Source organism: Engystomops pustulosus, chromosome 6, assembly GCF_040894005.1.
Source record: "Engystomops pustulosus chromosome 6, aEngPut4.maternal, whole genome shotgun sequence".
Lineage (NCBI taxonomy): Eukaryota > Metazoa > Chordata > Amphibia > Anura > Leptodactylidae > Engystomops > Engystomops pustulosus.
Window position 1 is genome coordinate 65757096 of NC_092416.1, and position 17717 is coordinate 65774812.

At 39.8% G+C, this 17717-nt stretch overlaps 1 protein-coding gene across 2 annotated transcripts; it reads left to right on the top strand.

The window, feature by feature from the left end:
* The first annotated feature begins 1305 nt into the window (after positions 1–1305).
* Positions 1306–12740, top strand: LOC140065743 (indolethylamine N-methyltransferase-like). 2 transcript variants are annotated; one of them, XM_072113318.1, is made up of 3 exons: positions 1306–1450; positions 10161–10368; positions 10575–12740. In XM_072113318.1, the coding sequence occupies exons 1-3, from the start codon at positions 1354–1356 to the stop codon at positions 10996–10998; spliced, it is 729 nt and encodes a 242-aa protein (XP_071969419.1). In that variant the 5' UTR covers positions 1306–1353; the 3' UTR covers positions 10999–12740. The 2 variants fall into 2 exon arrangements, with proteins under 2 accessions (XP_071969419.1, XP_071969418.1); XM_072113317.1 differs by lacking the exon at positions 1306–1450 and adding an exon at positions 3549–3732.
* The last annotated feature ends 4977 nt before the right edge of the window (positions 12741–17717 follow it).

The following is a 17717-nucleotide window of genomic DNA, read 5'->3' on the forward strand; positions in this document are numbered from 1 at the left end:
GCCGTTTTGATTTTTGGCGGCCAGAAACAGAGCCAATCACAAGCCAGGAGACTCTGCACTCCACCCAGCATGACGTGGTACCCTTACACGTCGATAGCAGTGGTTGGCTGGCCAGATCAGGTGACCCTGGAATAGACTAGCCCCTGCCTGCGCTGCTCGTATCATTCTCTGTCTGGATGCCGCTAGGGAGAGAGCTGCTGCTGGTCAGGGAAAGCGTTAGGGTGTTCTATTAGACTAATGTTAGGCAGGAGTGATTCTACAAGAACCCGACATCCCTTGTTAGGGCTACAATAGCGTTATTTTAGTTTTTTTAATTTGCTTGCTTTTTTTTTTTTTCAAAAGTGAAAGTGAAAGTCACAGCAATAAATCCTGTTGTGTGCTGTCAGTGGTGCAAATGCAATTTCATCTAGCTTAGTCTGCCTGCTACTGTTTAGCAAGCTAGTCTACAGAAATCCCAATCCACATTCTCTCTGCCGGTGAAGCGTACTGTACGTCACGTGTGGCGTAATCTAATACGGTTTTTTGTTCACATTAGTGTCATGGCCATGCTGTTGCCCATAATTTTGGCATAATAGCGCGATTAGATGCATGCATCCATGCATGCTGCCCCTGCCATTACTTGTCCATTTCCGTGGTGTTTCCATCATTTTCTGAGGTTTCCAGGTGTTTGGCCAAGCTTCCCTGTGCAGAGCCTTGGTCTCATTGAAAAATACTCGAGTCTCCCATTGACTTTAATGGGGTTCATTATTCAAAACGAGCACTCGAGCATCGGAAAAAGTTTGACTCGAATAATGAGCACTTGAGCATTTTAGTGCTCGCTCATCTCTAGTATTAAACTTTTTGGAGCTTTTCATCATTTAATCAATTGTGAATTTTTGGGCCAAAATGAATGTATTCTCCAAAAAATTACAAATTTAAATTCTATCTCTATTATGTTTTAACCCCTGTAAACAAATTAAATGTAAAATATGTCATCCAATTTTTTCCACTAATTTGAAGTACAGTGTGTGATTAGAAAACAATCTCAAAATTACTTGGATATGTTAAAACATTTGAAAGTTATTACCACTTATAGTGACACAAGACAGATTTGAAAAATAGGGCTTGTTCTAAAAGCCTGAAAGAAGTGGCTTGATCCTTTACGGGTTAATTCCCAGTATGATTAAATAATAACTTACTATGCAAATAGAACAACTCATAAAGTGAAACTAATACAAATAACTAATGTGTAATAGTTATATAAAGACCTTGAGCACCAGTATAAAGGGAGGCAGTCTACCTTCAAAATAATAGAAGAAGATGGATTCCAGCGCCTATAAGATCTATCATATACATGGACTTGATTCCAGAAAAATGCTGGAAGATTATTTGTCCTGCAACCAGGGGATGGTCTTTGAAGAGGATTTCTTGAAGTTCCCCATTCAAAATTTTATAGACACCTTTAAATCTGGTATGTGTTTTCCTATTAGTAAATGTTTTCTTTTTTTATACTTTTGTATTTTATCTTTACAGCACCAATTATTAACAAATTTAGTTTAAATCTTTGTCTCCAGCTTTGGTGAAAGTTATATAAGCAGAAAGTGTTTGCACCAGTTTTCTGACTTTGCACTAAAAAGAATGTGAAAACTGTTTGCACACAGCTTTGTGTTGCGGCTGCACTGTCTGCCTGGGCAGAGAAATCTGCACCTAAAAGGTTTGTGGTGGTGCATTGTTGGAGTTTGCAACACATTTATGACACAATTATCTTGCACGCTACGTTGTCAAAGTGCACCACAAATGGACTGGTGCAAATGTGTGCAAACTTTGTTCTAATGCTTTTTTTTTTTATTTTTGCCCCTGTTTTTTTGGTTTAACTTTTTTGTGCATTGTAAACAAGAATGACAATATTTGATATCATACCATTTTTATTTTATTTTACACAAAAATAATTATTTTTTTTGTTTTGTTGCTTGAATGACAACTACTTGAACATCGTTTTATTTTTTAAATGTTTTTTATGTTTTGTTGCTTGAATGTTAACTACTTGAACATAGTATTTTCTTTTGTTTTTTGTCTTATTTAAAAAAAAAAAAAAACCGACTTGGGAAGAAACAATATAACAATGCTAAGTAAATAACTTAAAAGATGGCATTGGAGAGATCGACTTTGGCCAACAGCAGGGCCATTTTTGTATTAAGCAACAGTATCACATGAAGGATAAGCTTCTTCTTCCTCTGGTGGTTGGGTTTCAGCTGCTGGGTCAGGCACAGGCTCCAGCAGCAGGGTCACCATTTGTTTTTGGTGCTCCTCCAAATCAATAATCTCATAAAAGAGACATATTTTGGTTTTGATTTTTCTATTTTTGGAAAACAAGTTTTCTACGTTGCTTACATTTCTCCCCTTTGGCCATGTGTTTTATTTTTCTGACATTTTGGAGGATCTTCTTTTGCCTTAATTTTATGTCACCAAGCGGCTTCTAGACCTCCCGGACAAAATAGAATTTACTGTACTTGGCGTACACAGGGGCTCAGAACTGCTCCATGATCTTCATCTCCTTCTTATAACTCCCCAAATCATGGAGCAGCTCATAGCCGTACTCATTGACGAAACTGATGATGTTGATGAGCTCTTTACGGTCAAAAGGAAGGAACCTCCTCTGGTATCGGTGCCCTGGTTCACATGTGTTAAAGGCATCAATATTTTTTATTGGTTTGTGTGCTATATTTTTAAGGCTATGTTCCCACTACCATTAAATTCTCTGTTTCTTACCCAGATATAAATAAAACAAAAGAACTTTGGATTAATATAGCAGTTAAATATCCCATTCACATCCATTTAAAATTTGTATCGTTATGTTCCGTTAGGAAGGTATCCGTTATCCATGTGATTTTAACTTCGTAAAAGTCATGCATTCACCTTTCTGCCTAAAGAGAACAAAATGGATGTTTGAAAATTGATGTTAATGGGATTTAAAACTGATATGTTAACCCTCAATTCTTTACCTTTTTTTACAGATGATTTTCTTATCCCCACCAAGAAAGAGTTAAGAGAATCTCATCAATTAACTATTTAAATTATTTCAGCACCCTAAATTCTAAACCCTATAACATCATAGAAAAATGAGAGGATGCATAAACCACTATGCCAACATAAAGCAGACGTTTTTGAATTGGTAGTTATGAAGTTATTTGGGTGGTATTACTATCTTTCTGAAAAGTAAGGAATTTAGAACTTTGAAAATTGCTAATTTTTCAAAACTTTTTCCAAATTTCCATTTTTTTCATAATTAAACTCAAAATATGTCCACAAATTTGAAGAACAATATGTGACGAGAAAACAATCTCAAAATTACCTGGATTTGTTAAAGCATTTGAAGGTTATAATCACTTATAGTGACACAAGATGGATTTGAAACCCCTTGATCCTTAAGGGGTTAATTTCCAGTATGATTAAGCAATAACACATGACTAACTATGCAAATAGTTTTCTATGTGACAGATGATTGTCACTAAAATAAATAACTTAGGTGTTATACTTATAATGTGTAATACTTGAGCACCATTAAAGAGGAAGGCAGTCTACCTGCAAAATAATACAACAAGATGGATTCCAGTGCACATAAAATCTATCATATACATGAATGTGATTCCAGACAAATGCTGGAGCATTATTTCTCCTGCAACCAGGAGATGGTCTTTGAAGAGGATTTCTTGAAGTTCCCCATTCAAAATTTTATAAAAACCTTTAAATCTGGTATGTGTTTTCCTATTATTAAATGTTTTCTTTTTTATACTTTTGTATTTTTTATCTTTACAGCACCAATTATTAACACATTTAGTTTAAATCTTTGTCTCAAGCCTTGTTGAAAGTTACATGAGCAGAAAGTGTTTGCACCAGTTTTCTGTCTGACTGTGCACTAAAAAGAATGTGAAAACTGCTTGCACATGTATTTATACAATGTCTGTGCCAGTTTTGTGTTGCACTGTCTGCCTGGGCAGAGAAATCTGCACCTAAAAGGTTTGTGGTGGTGCATTGTTGGAGTTTGCAATTTATGACACAATTATGTTGCACGCTACTTTGTGCACCACAAATGGACTGGTGCAAATGTGTGCAAACTTTGTACTAATGCTGGTTTTGTGTATTTGTACCCCTATTTTTATTTTTGGTTTTTGTTGTATTCTTTTAATTAGTTTTTATTCAGTTTTGTTGCTTGAATGGTAATTTCTTGAACATAGTATTTTCTTATGTTTTTTGTCTTAAAAAAATAAATAAACAACCAAACTCGGGCAAAAACATTATAACAATGCCAAGTAAAGGACTCAAAAGATGGTATTGGAGAGCTCTACTTTGGCCAACAGCAGGGCCATTTTTGTATTGAGCAACAACATTGCATGAATGATAAGCTGCTGATCGGTCAGCTGCTGTCCTTCCTGTACTGTTGCTTCTTCTTCCTCTGGTGGCTGGTTTCAGCTGCTGGGTCAGACACAGGCTCCAGCACTAGGGTGACTATTGGTTCTTGGTTCTCCTCCACATAACTAATCCAGTTTGTTTTTGGTTTGGTGGTGTGGAGTTGCCCATTTCTGTTTGCTTTTACCTTGCCCTCTATTTTCTACAAAGTTTAATTTTCTCCCCTTTGGCCATATGGTTTATTTTTCTGACATTTTGGAGGATCTTCTTTTGCCTTTCTTTTATGTCACCAAACTGCTTCTATATCTCCTGGAAAAAATAGAATTTACTGTACTTTGCGTTCAGAGGGGCTCAGAACTGCTCCATGATGCTCTTCTTCTTCTTATAACTCCCCAAATCATGGAGCAGCTCATAGCCCTACTCATCAACGAAAGTAATAATGTTAATAAGTTCTTTACGTTTAAAAGAAAGGAACCTTCCCTGGCATTGGTGCCCTGGTTCGCATGTGTAAAAGTCATAGATATTTTTTAATTGGTTTGCGTGCTATATTTCTAAGGCTATGTTCCCACTACCATTAAAATCTCTGTTTCTTACCCAGGTATAAATTAACGAAAAGAACAATGGATTAAGTAACATTTAAATATCCCATTCACATCTATTTAGAATGTATGCATCATTATGTTCCATTAGGAAGGTATCCATTATCCATTTGTTTTTAACTTTCTAAAACTCATGCATTCACCTTCCTGCTTGAAAATGTACATTGATGTTATTGGGATTTAAAACTGATTTGTTAATCCTCCATTATTTACCTTTTTTTCTACAGATGTAAGTATCAGAGTTTTGAACGGTAGTGGGAATTTCGCCTTATTGTACGATGGTCCTGGTTTTCCTGCATCCGTTATTAATATATTTACCAGAAGATGTGGCCATGTTGTTTAGGATCTGCTGTGATCCTGCTATCTGAATTATGCCTCTGTAGTCCATTGAAATGGGTAGATCTATGTAAAAGTATTTTTGTTTTATCAGTGTTCTCCCCCTTGACATTTTTTTGATGCCTCTTAAACCTGATTTGTGTTACTTTTGCATGGTTTTGTGGGCTTTGGTTGTGTTTTTTAAGTACTTTGTTGTACTCATATGTGGCAGTGATGGTGGTCTACTCCTGGTCTTCTTCTCATCCTATGACCCAGATAGGTTTGTGTTGTTACAATTTTAATTTATGCATGCACACGCTATTTATATGCGCCACTTCCTGGCGAACTGAAAGAATGGTTCATTGCAATGCTATATTAACAAGGGAAAGGTATATGCAAAACAAACGCCAAATAACTTCATAAAGGAGTTGACAAATAAACATTTAAGCAGAGAGAAATAGGAGAGAAAGGGTGGATATTGGAAAGTGGAATCAAGAACTAAACAACAAAGTGAACTTTTGCAAAGGTCAGGTCAGACAATACAAATAGAACATTAATTTCCAGCTTGATCTGAAGGAGGAAAGTAGATGTATTGGAAGTGCCCTCAATAACTGTTCTCAGATCAAGTGCACTCTCTCCATCTGAATCAAAAGTGCAAAGAGTCATGTATGTTCCAATTTGAATTCTCACGGTGTAAAGGATTTTGGAGGGTTTGCCCCTAATTTTGGAGGGTTTTGTGTGAGATCCAAGATATAGCAATCCTCAGAAGGAATCTTTAGCCTTATTTATTCAACCTGAGACTGATTTCCCAGATGATGTGTGTGGGAAAGAATAGTGGCAGCATTGGTAATTGTGTCACAAATATTCTTCAATTTCACCAGGTTTTTAGATATAAGTGCCACATGGGACCATGCTAGAAAATATTAGCATTTATGGTTTGGTTTTCAGGAGGGGGAAGAGGACTCACTTCTTCCCCACTTAAAGCGTTGTCATTAGTTGCAGCTGTAGGGATTCTGATATCATCAGTCCTGGTTCAACCTCCTGATTTGAGGTGGGGGGGGCAGCATTCTCTGTGCAACAAAATAGGAAAAGATTTAATAGTTTAGATTCTATCCCCCCAAAAATTCACTTGTCATGTTCTCTCTAAATTTATACACATAGCCTAAAAAGCATATCTCCATCAACCTGATACAAGTCAAAAATTCCAACCTCATCAACTTGATCATCATCAAGGGTTTTGACAATTTCTTTCTTCCACCAGTGTTGAGAGCTAACCTCTTCTTTTTGGCCAGCTTGCTTTTGAGCCTCCACCTGAAATCACACCATTTATTTTTAATTTCACCAATACAACGGTACTCGACACCTTGGGAATTTATCTGTTCTACTATCCCCCTCTAGATGCAAGTTTTGGAGGAACCTTATGCAACAATTTCAAGTAGTTGCCACCAAAAAAAAATAAAAAGGGAAACAACCATCAACAAGAGTAAAAATGTAAACATAAATACCTCCTTCACTAATTTCTGTCTTCTTATCTGGTGCAATCCGCATGGGCGCCGCCATCTTGGTGAAGATAGTCGCTCCCGGTGACGTCATCGGGGGCGGCAAACGGTAGCCATGACAATCGTGGGTCTTCTGAAGACCCAAGGCTTTCTGGTTGTAATGAATGAGGAGTTAAATCCCCATATACTGCCATACTGTAATATGACAGTATATGGTCGGATCAGTCAGACAACCTAGGGTTGAAGTAAACTAGGGCGTCTGAAAAATTGTAAAAAATACTTTAAATAAGTTTTTTAAAAGTATATTAAAAAACCCTAAAAATTCAAATCACCCCCTTTCTCTAGAAGTCATATAAATTAACAGTAAAAATCATAAACAAATTAGGTATTGCCGGATCCCAAAATTCCTGATCTATCAAAATATAATAATGGTTTTTCACTGCATTTAACCCCGTAATGGAAAATAGTGCTCGAAGTCGAAAATGGCACTTTTTGGCCATTTTGGAAAAATATAAAAAAATTCAATAAAAAGTGATCAACAGGCTGCAGAGTCCAAAAATAGAAGCATTGAAAACATCATCAAAAATCACAAAGAAATGATACCACCCACTGCTCCATACACTTAAGTATGAAAAAGTTATTAGTGCCAGAAAATGATGGAAAATAAAGAAAGTAATGAAAAAAAAATTGTACAGGAGGTTTTAATTTTTGTAAATGTATGAAAACATAACTATACAAATTTGGTATCCCTGTGACCGCACTGGCCCAAAGAATAAAGTAGACATGTCATTTGGGGTGCATAGTGAAGGCCTTAAAAGCCAAGTGTACGACGCAAATGCGTTTTTTCAACAATTTCACTGCATTTGGATATAGATGTTCGAAGGTGGCCAGTGAAATATGGAAATGCGAAAATGAAAAAGGGCCTCGGCAGCAAGGGGTATATCAAATAGCATGTTGGTACATATCGCCAACACTTCTATCCACTATGCATAATGTCCACCCCTTATTCACATACTAGAGCATAATACAAACTGGCAGTCAAAAGTCTAATATCTTACGGTGCAATCAGCCTCACACTTGTAGTCCTCTCCTGTAAACTAAGAAGACAGAGCATCTGCTCCATAAGGCGGCACCACGCAGACACACTGCACATGCCCAAGCCATTTCCAACATACAGTGCTCTGTTAAGCACACCACTACTAGTACTGCCCAAAATTGGCTGTGTTGGTGGTCCGGTACTACCTAGACTGGACAAGGGACCTTGCAAAAATGGAACAGCTAATTAATATTGAAATAGCAGGGCAATAAGTACTGCGCCCATGTTCATCTACAAGTAGTGGGATTGAATTTATGCTACAAAGTAAAGCAAAGTACACTATGTACAAACAAAAGTCACTAAGTAAACAATAAAACTGTATAAAATATTATATCTAGTTATATGCATGACTTTAACCTTGTCATGTCATAAAGTTCTCTCACTCACATGAGATCCATCTTGCTTCCTGTTGGAGTAATAAAAGCTGATAATAACCAACCTATTCCAATGGTGGGACGTGTTCTAAAGCAGCAAACCTTAAGACTTTTGGATCCTCATTGAGGCACTTCCTCACATGCTCAGTACTCTGTCACCAGTCTTTATTTATTGAACATGTTCCCAAATCTCACAAATAATCTCCTTATCATTTCTCCAATATGAAAAAAAAAATGGCATGGGTATAAGATTATGTAAGCAACAAACTCTATTTTGCATGTTAAAAATAGTTTTACCTATAGCCTTTGGTCCCCAAACTCCCACACCCCAAATTTCCTTTAGGGTTGCTTCTTTCTAACCAAATTTCCTTTTATACAGACTTTTGATGAAACTGTGGTATGAACATTCCAGTATTTATTTGAGCTGGGGGCTGATAATGTAGGGCTTTTTCCATGTTAGTCTGGTCTCAGCCACTGCTTGGCTGGAATATGAGATGAAGATGTAGTGTGCAGTAACAAGCAGGCTGCATTTTTTGTGTCACAGTTGGTCAGGCACCATCTTGGGTGAGATTCACAGGCCTGAGCCATGAGTCCCAGTGAAGGAGGACAGAGCATAAAAGTGAAGACAGGTGTGAATACTTGTAAAAGTGGTAGTGTAAAGTAACTATGAAACAAATAGGTCCAAAACTGGAAATCGGAAAGAATATAGAAGACAAGGGGCGCTCCTATAGTGTATTACCCTTTTGATAACACAAATTAAAAGTGCAATGAACTACTAACCTGAAGAGGTTGTGCATGTAGGGCACAACTCCTAATGTCGTTTCTATGATGGGCCTTTTACTGCTGCCGCGTTTGTGGTGCTGTTTTCTTCCCCAGTGTTGGAAAAACATTTCCCAGTCATATATCAATCTCCGGTATAGGGCGTTCTTTGGTTCAGAACGCTAAAATGGTGTTGTAGGTCAAGTCTGCTGATAAAAAAAATAAAGCCAGATTTAGCAGGCTTGACCTACCAGTGTAATTTTAGCGTTCTGAACCAAAGAACACCCTACAAGGGAGATTAATGCAAGACTTGAATTCAACTTAACACTAGATGATGCTGGGACTACAAACTGTACAACGACTATGCCTTTCAAATATTGTTGGATAACGCTGGAACTGCAGAATTCTTGATTGAACTGAAAAATTATACTGAGAAGTCAACTGGATGATGCAGGAACTGAAAAGTATACAGAGACTGTACCTTAAAGATTTAGCTTGAACTAAAAACTATACTATGACAGCACCCTAAATGATGCTGGAGCTGCAAACTGCAAGCTCTCCCTCCATCTCTATGTGTCTCTCTGTTCCTGTCTCTATCTGTATTTCTCTATTTCTCTCCCCCTCTGTCTTTATCCATATTACCTTACATATGTAGTGTCATATACTCATTGCCTATAGTAACCAATCAAAGCTCAGAGCTCATTATAATGTGGTAAAATGGAAGCTGGGCTGTGGTTGGTTACTGACATAGCAGCCTGCAGACAATGGCTCATGTATTTGGTGGGTGATTAGTGTATTTTGGAAAGCACAGGGTAAACATTTCAATTCAAAACCTTGTCTATGACATTCTCTGAGTCACAGGAAGCGGCTATGAGAAATTTGGTTATTGTGAAAATGACGGTGCAGATTGCTGTAGTGGATATACGGACACATATACACATACACACACTCAGCTTTTTATATTTGATTATGGATCATTAAATATTTGTCTGAATTTTAAACAGTTTTGATTTGTCATGTTAATGAATTAGCATACTTTAGATTTTTTTGGTACACAAAAGCACTCACATTACTTATCTCACAAGTCATTTTACATAATATTCTTATTACAATGTTTGACTTTCCTTTCCAGGTGACATTAAAGGAGATGTATTGAGAGATATCAGCCTTGGTTCCTTTATTCATCATTTGTATTCAGCCTCTGAATTTTTCAAACACACTATAGTACTGAAGGTCAAAGACAGATGCATCATGGAACTGAAGAGATGGGTGGACAGACGTACAGGAGCATTCGACTGGTGTCATGCTGCACAACTTCATGTAGACATAGAAGGAAACAGGTGAACTATTTGCTTTTGCTGATGTACAAGAGATATGAAGAAAATGTCATAAATTTGTAGCATATGATTTATGTACTATTAGTCATTTTGGCTAAATTTAAGGTACAGAAATGATTACATTTTTTTGGTCAGTAATCTTTACTTTTCCTCTCACATGAATATTTTAAATATCTTAATTTTTTGTTATTTTTTTCTGTTTCTTACAGTGATGAGCTTCAGCACAAACAATGTGAAGTGAGATCCGCGCTGCAACATGTTGTGAAATGTGACATTAAGAAAGAGAATATGACAGAACCAATAGATTTACCACCAGCAGATTGTATCATCAGCGCTTGGCTCCTGGAAGCTATCAGCAAAGACAAAGATGATTATGTCAGAAACCTCAGGAAGTTCTCAAAATTGCTAAAACCTGGAGGACAACTCATATTAGTTGGGTCTTTAGGAGCAACATATTTCAAAATTTACAAAGAGAAGTTTTATTTTCTCACATACGATGAGGAATTTGTCAGGGGAGTTCTAGTTGGAGAAGGCTGCAAAATTGATCATTGCAATGTATGTAGGAGAACAGTTGAGAGTGATCTTGTTGACTATAAGTATGTCATATTCATTGCAGCTCATAAAGAGAAGTAGATTGTGGTAGAAAAATACAGGAGAAATCTTATATGTTCTTATTTACAATTATTATTTTCATATAGAGAAGTCGATTTTGGAATAAAAATGCTAAATTTACAATTTAAAATTATAGAGAAAAACTGATAAGCAGCTTACATAGTCAATTGTAGAAAAGTTGTTTTGCCTTTGAACTAACTGACAAAAAGCAGCCACTACTAGAAGGAGTTATATATCTTTAATTTAAACAATATATTAACCCCTCAACGCCAAGGCCCATTTTTCATTTTTGAGTTTCCATTTTTTACACCCCACCTTCAAAAATGTGTCACTTTTTATTTTTTCATGTAGAGAGCAGTGAAAATGGTAAAGACAGCAATTGTACCATTTTCTCGTGGGCTTGGATTTTACGGCTTTCAAGTTGCGTGTCTACCTTATTCTCTGGTTCATTGCGATCACAGGGTTAACAAATTTGTATATGTTTTATAATGTTTTCATACATTTACAGAAATTAAAACCTTCTGTACAAAAAAAAAATATGGCAGTATATGGAGATTTTCCTCATCATTCATTAGAAAAAGACTTTGTAAGACCCGATTCTGTCATGGCAACCAATCCCCATCCCCCGATGACCTCACAGGAAGGGTGGCAATTGAATCTAAGATGGCAGCTTTTCCAGAGGCATTTACAGGGTTAACACCCCCGATCGGTGCCAGAAAGCAACCACGGGTGTTACTGGTGGGTGATTGCTGCAATATGAGTGCTCTCCATACACCCACAGCCGGCATGTGACATAGTAGTATGTCACATGTCGCTAAGAGGTTAATGATATGTGCTGCAATAGAATGGCACAGCTGAAAGTAACTTCCTGCAAAATGCTGTTGTATTAAGGAATGTGTCAGCTTTAACTTAAAACTGACACCCTGCTATAACACCCATAATCTGATATAAATGCTATTCACCTCACATAATGAACCCCATAAAGATAAAAAATAGTTATGGTTTTCATCACATTGCTTCGTAACAATATAAAAAGTGTTCAAAAAGTCATATGTGTGCCAAAATGGTTCCAATGAAAGGAGCAAATCATCCATCAAAAATCAAGCCCTTAATCAGATCTGTTGAATAATGTTATGCCTCCGAAAAGATGGTGATGCAAAAACAAATAAGATTTTCCCTAATTCAGAATCCATCCTGCAAAATTGGCAACATATTGGTCCACATTTATTAATGGCTCTGCACCAGTTTTCAAACTGATTGCACATGTTTGCACTAAGGGCCCAATTCGCGTTTTCCCGTCGTGTTACCCGAATATTTCCGTTTTGCGCCGATTTTCCCTGTATTGCCCCGGGATTTTGGCGCACGCGATCGGATTGTGGCGCATCGGCGCCGGCATGCACGCTACGGGGGGTCGTAGCTGAGCGAAAACCCAACGGATTCGGAAAAAACCGCCGCATTTAAAACAAAAAATGTGTCGCTTGGGACACGCTTACCTTCACTTGGTCCGGCTCGGTGAATTCCAGTGCGTTCAGATGCTTTTCAGCGCAGCAGCGCCACCTGGTGGACGGCGGAGGTACTACCTTAGTGAATCCCGGCCTGACCCGAATCCACCGCAGAGAACGCGCCGCTGGATCGCGAATGGACCGGGTAAGTAAATCTGCCCCATTATATACATATATACACTGTATATACATATATACACACAGATAAATACATATAGATATACTTACCTTTTAGGGTGACCGGCCGTGGCTTCAGGTGGGTGTTCAGGCGGGTGGGGGGTCTTTTGTTTGTTGTTCGGCTGGGAGGGGGTTGGCGGTGCTTCTTCAAGCGGGGGGGGCGGAGGTGGGGTGTCGCTTGTTCGGACGGGGAGGGGGGGCGCCAGGTGCTTGTTCAAGTGGGGGGGGGGCTGGGCGGGGCAATCAAGCGGGTTTTCTTGTTCAGGCGGGCCGGCGGGGGTTGGTTGGTCGGCCACGCATGGCTGGGGATGGGCGGGCGGGAGGCGGTAACTTGTGCCGAGGGGGGAGGCCTTGGAGGTGGAGGCGGTGTCACCTGTGCTGAAGGGGCGGCCTGGGAGGTGGAGGCGGTGTCACTTGTGACGGGGGCATCTCTGTCGTGCAGGGAGATGAGCGGGGAGTCAGTCACCTGAGTCTGGGAGTGGCGGGCATCTCAGACGGGTGGCGTGGGAGGTGCGATCTGGTGGGGGCCCCTAGGGGGGGCAAGATGGTGGGGGCCCCGCCTATAATCCGGCCCTGACCATATGCATCTTGCATGTGCACTGTACAGTGTTCATTGGATTTACATGTGGGAAACTTAATAGATTGAATGCTAAATTACTTTGAGAAAGAACATAGGGCATCATGGAATCTGTGGGCAAGCTAACCTGCCTAAGCTTGAGGGCATAGATAGGCAGATATTAGTCTCCACCCACTTTTATAGCAGAAAATGCCAGCACTTTGGAAAGAAAAGGGCAAGCAGCACAAAGTAGATATCGTTCAGTTTGCTTCTAATGGGGGAATCCCATATAATAATTTGGTAAAATAATTATAATTTTAATGTTTTGCTTATACCAAGACTTTTGGATGTAATTTCTCCATTAAATTCCTTTTAACCACTTCGCGACCGCCGGCCGTGTATTCACAGCGGCGGTCGGGTTACGCTGCATGGAGAGGGCTCACGGGCTGAGCCCTCTCCATAGCCGGTAAGTCTTTGCTGCATATTGCAGCAAAGGCTTACCGGTAACACCCGCGATCGGTGCTAGCACCGATCGCGGGTGTTTTCACAGCGATGGTTGCCGGCAGCCTCAAAATGATAGCGGCGCATGGGCGCCGCCACCTTACCTGGGATCGCCGCTCCCCGTGACGTCATCGGGGGGGCGGCGATCCGTCTCCATGGTAGCCTCGGGTCTTCCGAGGACCCGAGGCTATTTCGTTTTAACCCCTTCATTACAATGTGCTGATAGCACATTGTAATGAATGAGGAGGAAAATCCCCATATACTGCCATACTGTAGTATGGCAGTATATGATAGAATCGATCAGACAACCTAGGGTTGGGAGTCTGAAAAATAGTAAAAATAAAAATAAAAAAAAGATTTCAAATCACCTCCCTTTCCCTAGAACTGACATAAATATAAATAAAAAGTAAAAATCATAAACACATTAGGTATCGACGCGTCAGAAAATGCCTGATCTGTCAAAATATGATAACGGTTTTTCAATGCGTTTATCCCTGTAACGGAAAATAGTGCCCAAAGTCGAAAATGGCACTTTTTTTCCATTTTGAAAAATATAAAAAAAATCTATAAAAAGTGATCAAAAGGTCGTACAGTCCTAAAAATGATATAATTGAAAATATTATCAAATTTTGCAAAAAATGACACCACCCAAAGCTCTGTACACCAAAGTATAAAAAAGTTATTAGCCCCAGAAGTTGGCAAAATCAAAAAAATAATTTTTGTATAGGAGGTTTTAATTTTTGTAAATGTATGAAAACATTATAAAACCTATACAAATTTGGTATCCCCTTAATCGTACCGACCCAAAGAATAAATGTCATTTGGGGCGCTCAGTGAAAAACGTAATATCCAAGCCCACAAGAAAATGGCGCAAAAGCGTTTTTTCACCATTTTCACTGCATTTGGAATTTTTTTCCTGCTTCCGAGTACATGGCATGGAATATTTAATACCATCAATATGAATGGCAATTTGTTGCGCAGAAAACAAGCCGTCACACAGCTCTTTACGTGTAAAAATAAAAAAGTTATAGATTTTTGAAGGTGGGGAGTGAAAAATGGACATGAAAAAACCGACATGGGCCTGGTCCTTAACCGTTTAAATAAAGGAAGTTTGCATGGTTTGCAAGATAGGGACTCTTTTTGAGGGTTATCATAGTTCTGTGACTCCATGGGCTGCATCCTGGCATCTATTCAAGCTAAATCTGCTTTTTTGAAGCCCCATGGTACTGCCCTTCTGTATTCATGTGCCCATTCAGCAGTTTATCGCATTTTGTTGGGATAAGGAACACCCATGAATAAATGTGTAACAAACTGTAGGGGACAAGTTTCACCTCAAAAAGTTTTTATGGTGCAGATTTTTGAGCAAATGTTAAAAATAGCTTCTAAAGTTAAGTCTTATACTAGCCGTAAACAGAATGTTAAAAAGTAGTGTGAACATAAAGCAAATATATGTTCACAGTTATTGAGTCGTTTGGATGGTGTGACTATTTGAAATATATCAATTAAAAGTGTTTAAAAAGTCCCATTTTCCCCACTTTTTGACTCAATTTTCAATGTTTTCATAAATGAACCCAAAGCATATCTCCCAAATGTTGCTATCTATACTTATTTGTTTTCATTCAGTATTAACCTATTAGTGACACGGTTTGAAAAGGCTCTAGTCACTGGGTATTTTTAGCAAATTTAAAACTTTTTAAGCGATTTAAAACTTTTTTAAATTTAAAAATTTTTTGTGTTTTTTTTCAGGACACTAGAGCTAGTTAAAACGTAATAAAAGTTTAAACATTTTTTTTTTTAATTTATATTTTCATTTGGGGTAAAAAAGTGGAAAAAAGTATTTTTAGTAATTTATAGTAAATATGTTTTTAATTTTCAATTTAATTTTTTAGCTTTAAGTTAACATTATTAATGAATTCCATATTTTTTCAGTCATTTTGATAGAGTTGGCAGCAACCTGGTAGGCCACAGAGTGGCACAATGAGAGAGTGTGGAGGTGGCGGCAGCAGGAGGCCACAGAGTGGCACAATGACAGAGTGTGGAGGTGGCAACAATCTGGTAGGCCACAGATTGGCACAATGACAGTGTGGAGGTGGCAGCAACCTGGTAGGCCACAGAGTGGCACAATGACGGAGTGTGGAGGTGGCAACTGCCACATGAGGTCAAATCCATTTAAATTTGGGTTTGAAGATTAGAGACCCCACATGCATCATACATTACAGTTTTCTTGAAAATATGATGTCTTTGCCAAAAAAGAACTGCAAAGGTGGAACCAGCTGAAGCATGAGGTCAGAGAGTTGCACAATGACAAATTCTGGAGCTGGCAGCAACTTGGGAGGCCACATTGTGGCACAATGACAGAGTGTGGAGGTGGAAGAAACATGGTAAGCCACAAAGTGGTACAATGACAGAGTGGAGGTGGCGGTAACATGGTAAGCCAAAGAGTGGCACAATGATGAAGAGTGTAGCTAGCAGCAGCAACAGCAGCAGGATGTCAGTGAGTGGCACAATGACAGAGTGTGGAGCTGGCAGCAAAATGGTACAGAGTGGCACAATGATAGAGTGGAGGTGGCAGCGACATGGTAAGCCATAGAGTGACACAATGATAGAGCGTGGAGCTTGCGTTCAGCAGCAGGAGGTCAGAGAGTGGCACATTGACAGAGTGTGGAGCTGGCGGAAACATGGTAAGCCACAGAGTGGCGCAACGATAGAGTGTGGAGGTGGCAGCAGCAGCAGCAGGAGCCCACAGAGTAGCACAATGACAGAGTGGAGGTGGCAGCAGTAAGGTAAGCCACAGAGTGGCACACTGACAGGGCATGGAGCTTGTGGAAGCAGCAGGAGGTCAGAGCGTGGCACAATGACAGAGTGTGGAGCTGGCGGTAACATGGTAGGTGACAAAGTGGCACAATGACAAAGTGGAGGTGGCGGCAACATGGTAAGCCGCAGAGTGGCACAATGGTAGAGCGCGGAGGAGGAGGCAACAGCAGCGGGAGCCCACAGAGTGGCACAATGACAGAGTGGAGGTGGCGGCAACATGGTGAGTCACAGAGTGGCACAATGACAGAGTGTGGAGCTGGCCGGAAAATAGTAGGCCACAGAGTGGCACAATGACAGAGTGGAGGTGGCAGCAACAATGTAAGCCACAGTGATAGAGCGTGCAGCATGTGGCAGCTGCAGCAGCAGCAGGAGGTCAGAAAGTGTCACAATGACAGCGTGCGGAGCTGGCGGCAGCAGCAGAAGGTCAGAGAGTGGCACAGTGACAAATTCTTTAGCAGGCAGCAACATGGTAGGCCACAGAGTGGCACAATGACAGAATGTGGAGGTGGGTAACAATTCCAATCCCTGGTAATAATGGTGGAAGGCAGATGGAGCAACTGGCAGCAGATGTGTGGCATCAGGCGGGTGGCAGCATCAGAATAGTGGCTGAGGCAGGTAGTTAGAATCCAGAATTATTTCTTAATAATCATGGCTGATCTAATCTGATGCATATGGCATTGATGTGTTTAAATCCTGGCCGATCCACATCTTATTCATCTTGACAAAAGTCAGTCTTTCCACAATTCAGGTGGACAAGCGGGTTCTCCTTGGGGTAATGATAGCCCCCTCCACACTGAACACCCACTCTGATGCCATACTACTGGCCAGGCAGGACAGCTTCTCTACTGCAAACTCTACAAGTTGCGGCCACACATTATGGTTGGCTGCCCAGTAGTCCAGGTGATCCTTTACGTGGGGTGGTAAAGTGCTGTCCAAGTAGGCCACCACCTGCTGATGCAGGGTCTGCTTCATGTCCTGTTGCTGCTGGTGGCGGCTACCCTCCTCACCAGGCGGGTGAAGGAAGCTGCTCATTAAGGACTCCAGACTTCAGCTGCTGCTTAGATTGGCATGATGACAAAATCTTTAGCTGGCAGCAAAATGGTTGGTCACATTGTGGCACAATGACGAAGGTGGAAATGAATTTAAAGTTGAAATGGTCCAATTAAATTTGAATTTGAAGAATAGATACA

Coding starts and splice junctions, on each gene's coding strand:
- LOC140065743 (XM_072113317.1), top strand. CDS start 3,582: ATGGATTCCAGTGCACATAAAATCTATCATATACATGAATGTGATTCC. Junction 3,733..10,160: donor TATAAAAACCTTTAAATCTG/GTATGTGTTTTC, acceptor TTTCCTTTCCAG/GTGACATTAAAGGAGATGTA. Junction 10,369..10,574: donor GTAGACATAGAAGGAAACAG/GTGAACTATTTG, acceptor TGTTTCTTACAG/TGATGAGCTTCAGCACAAAC.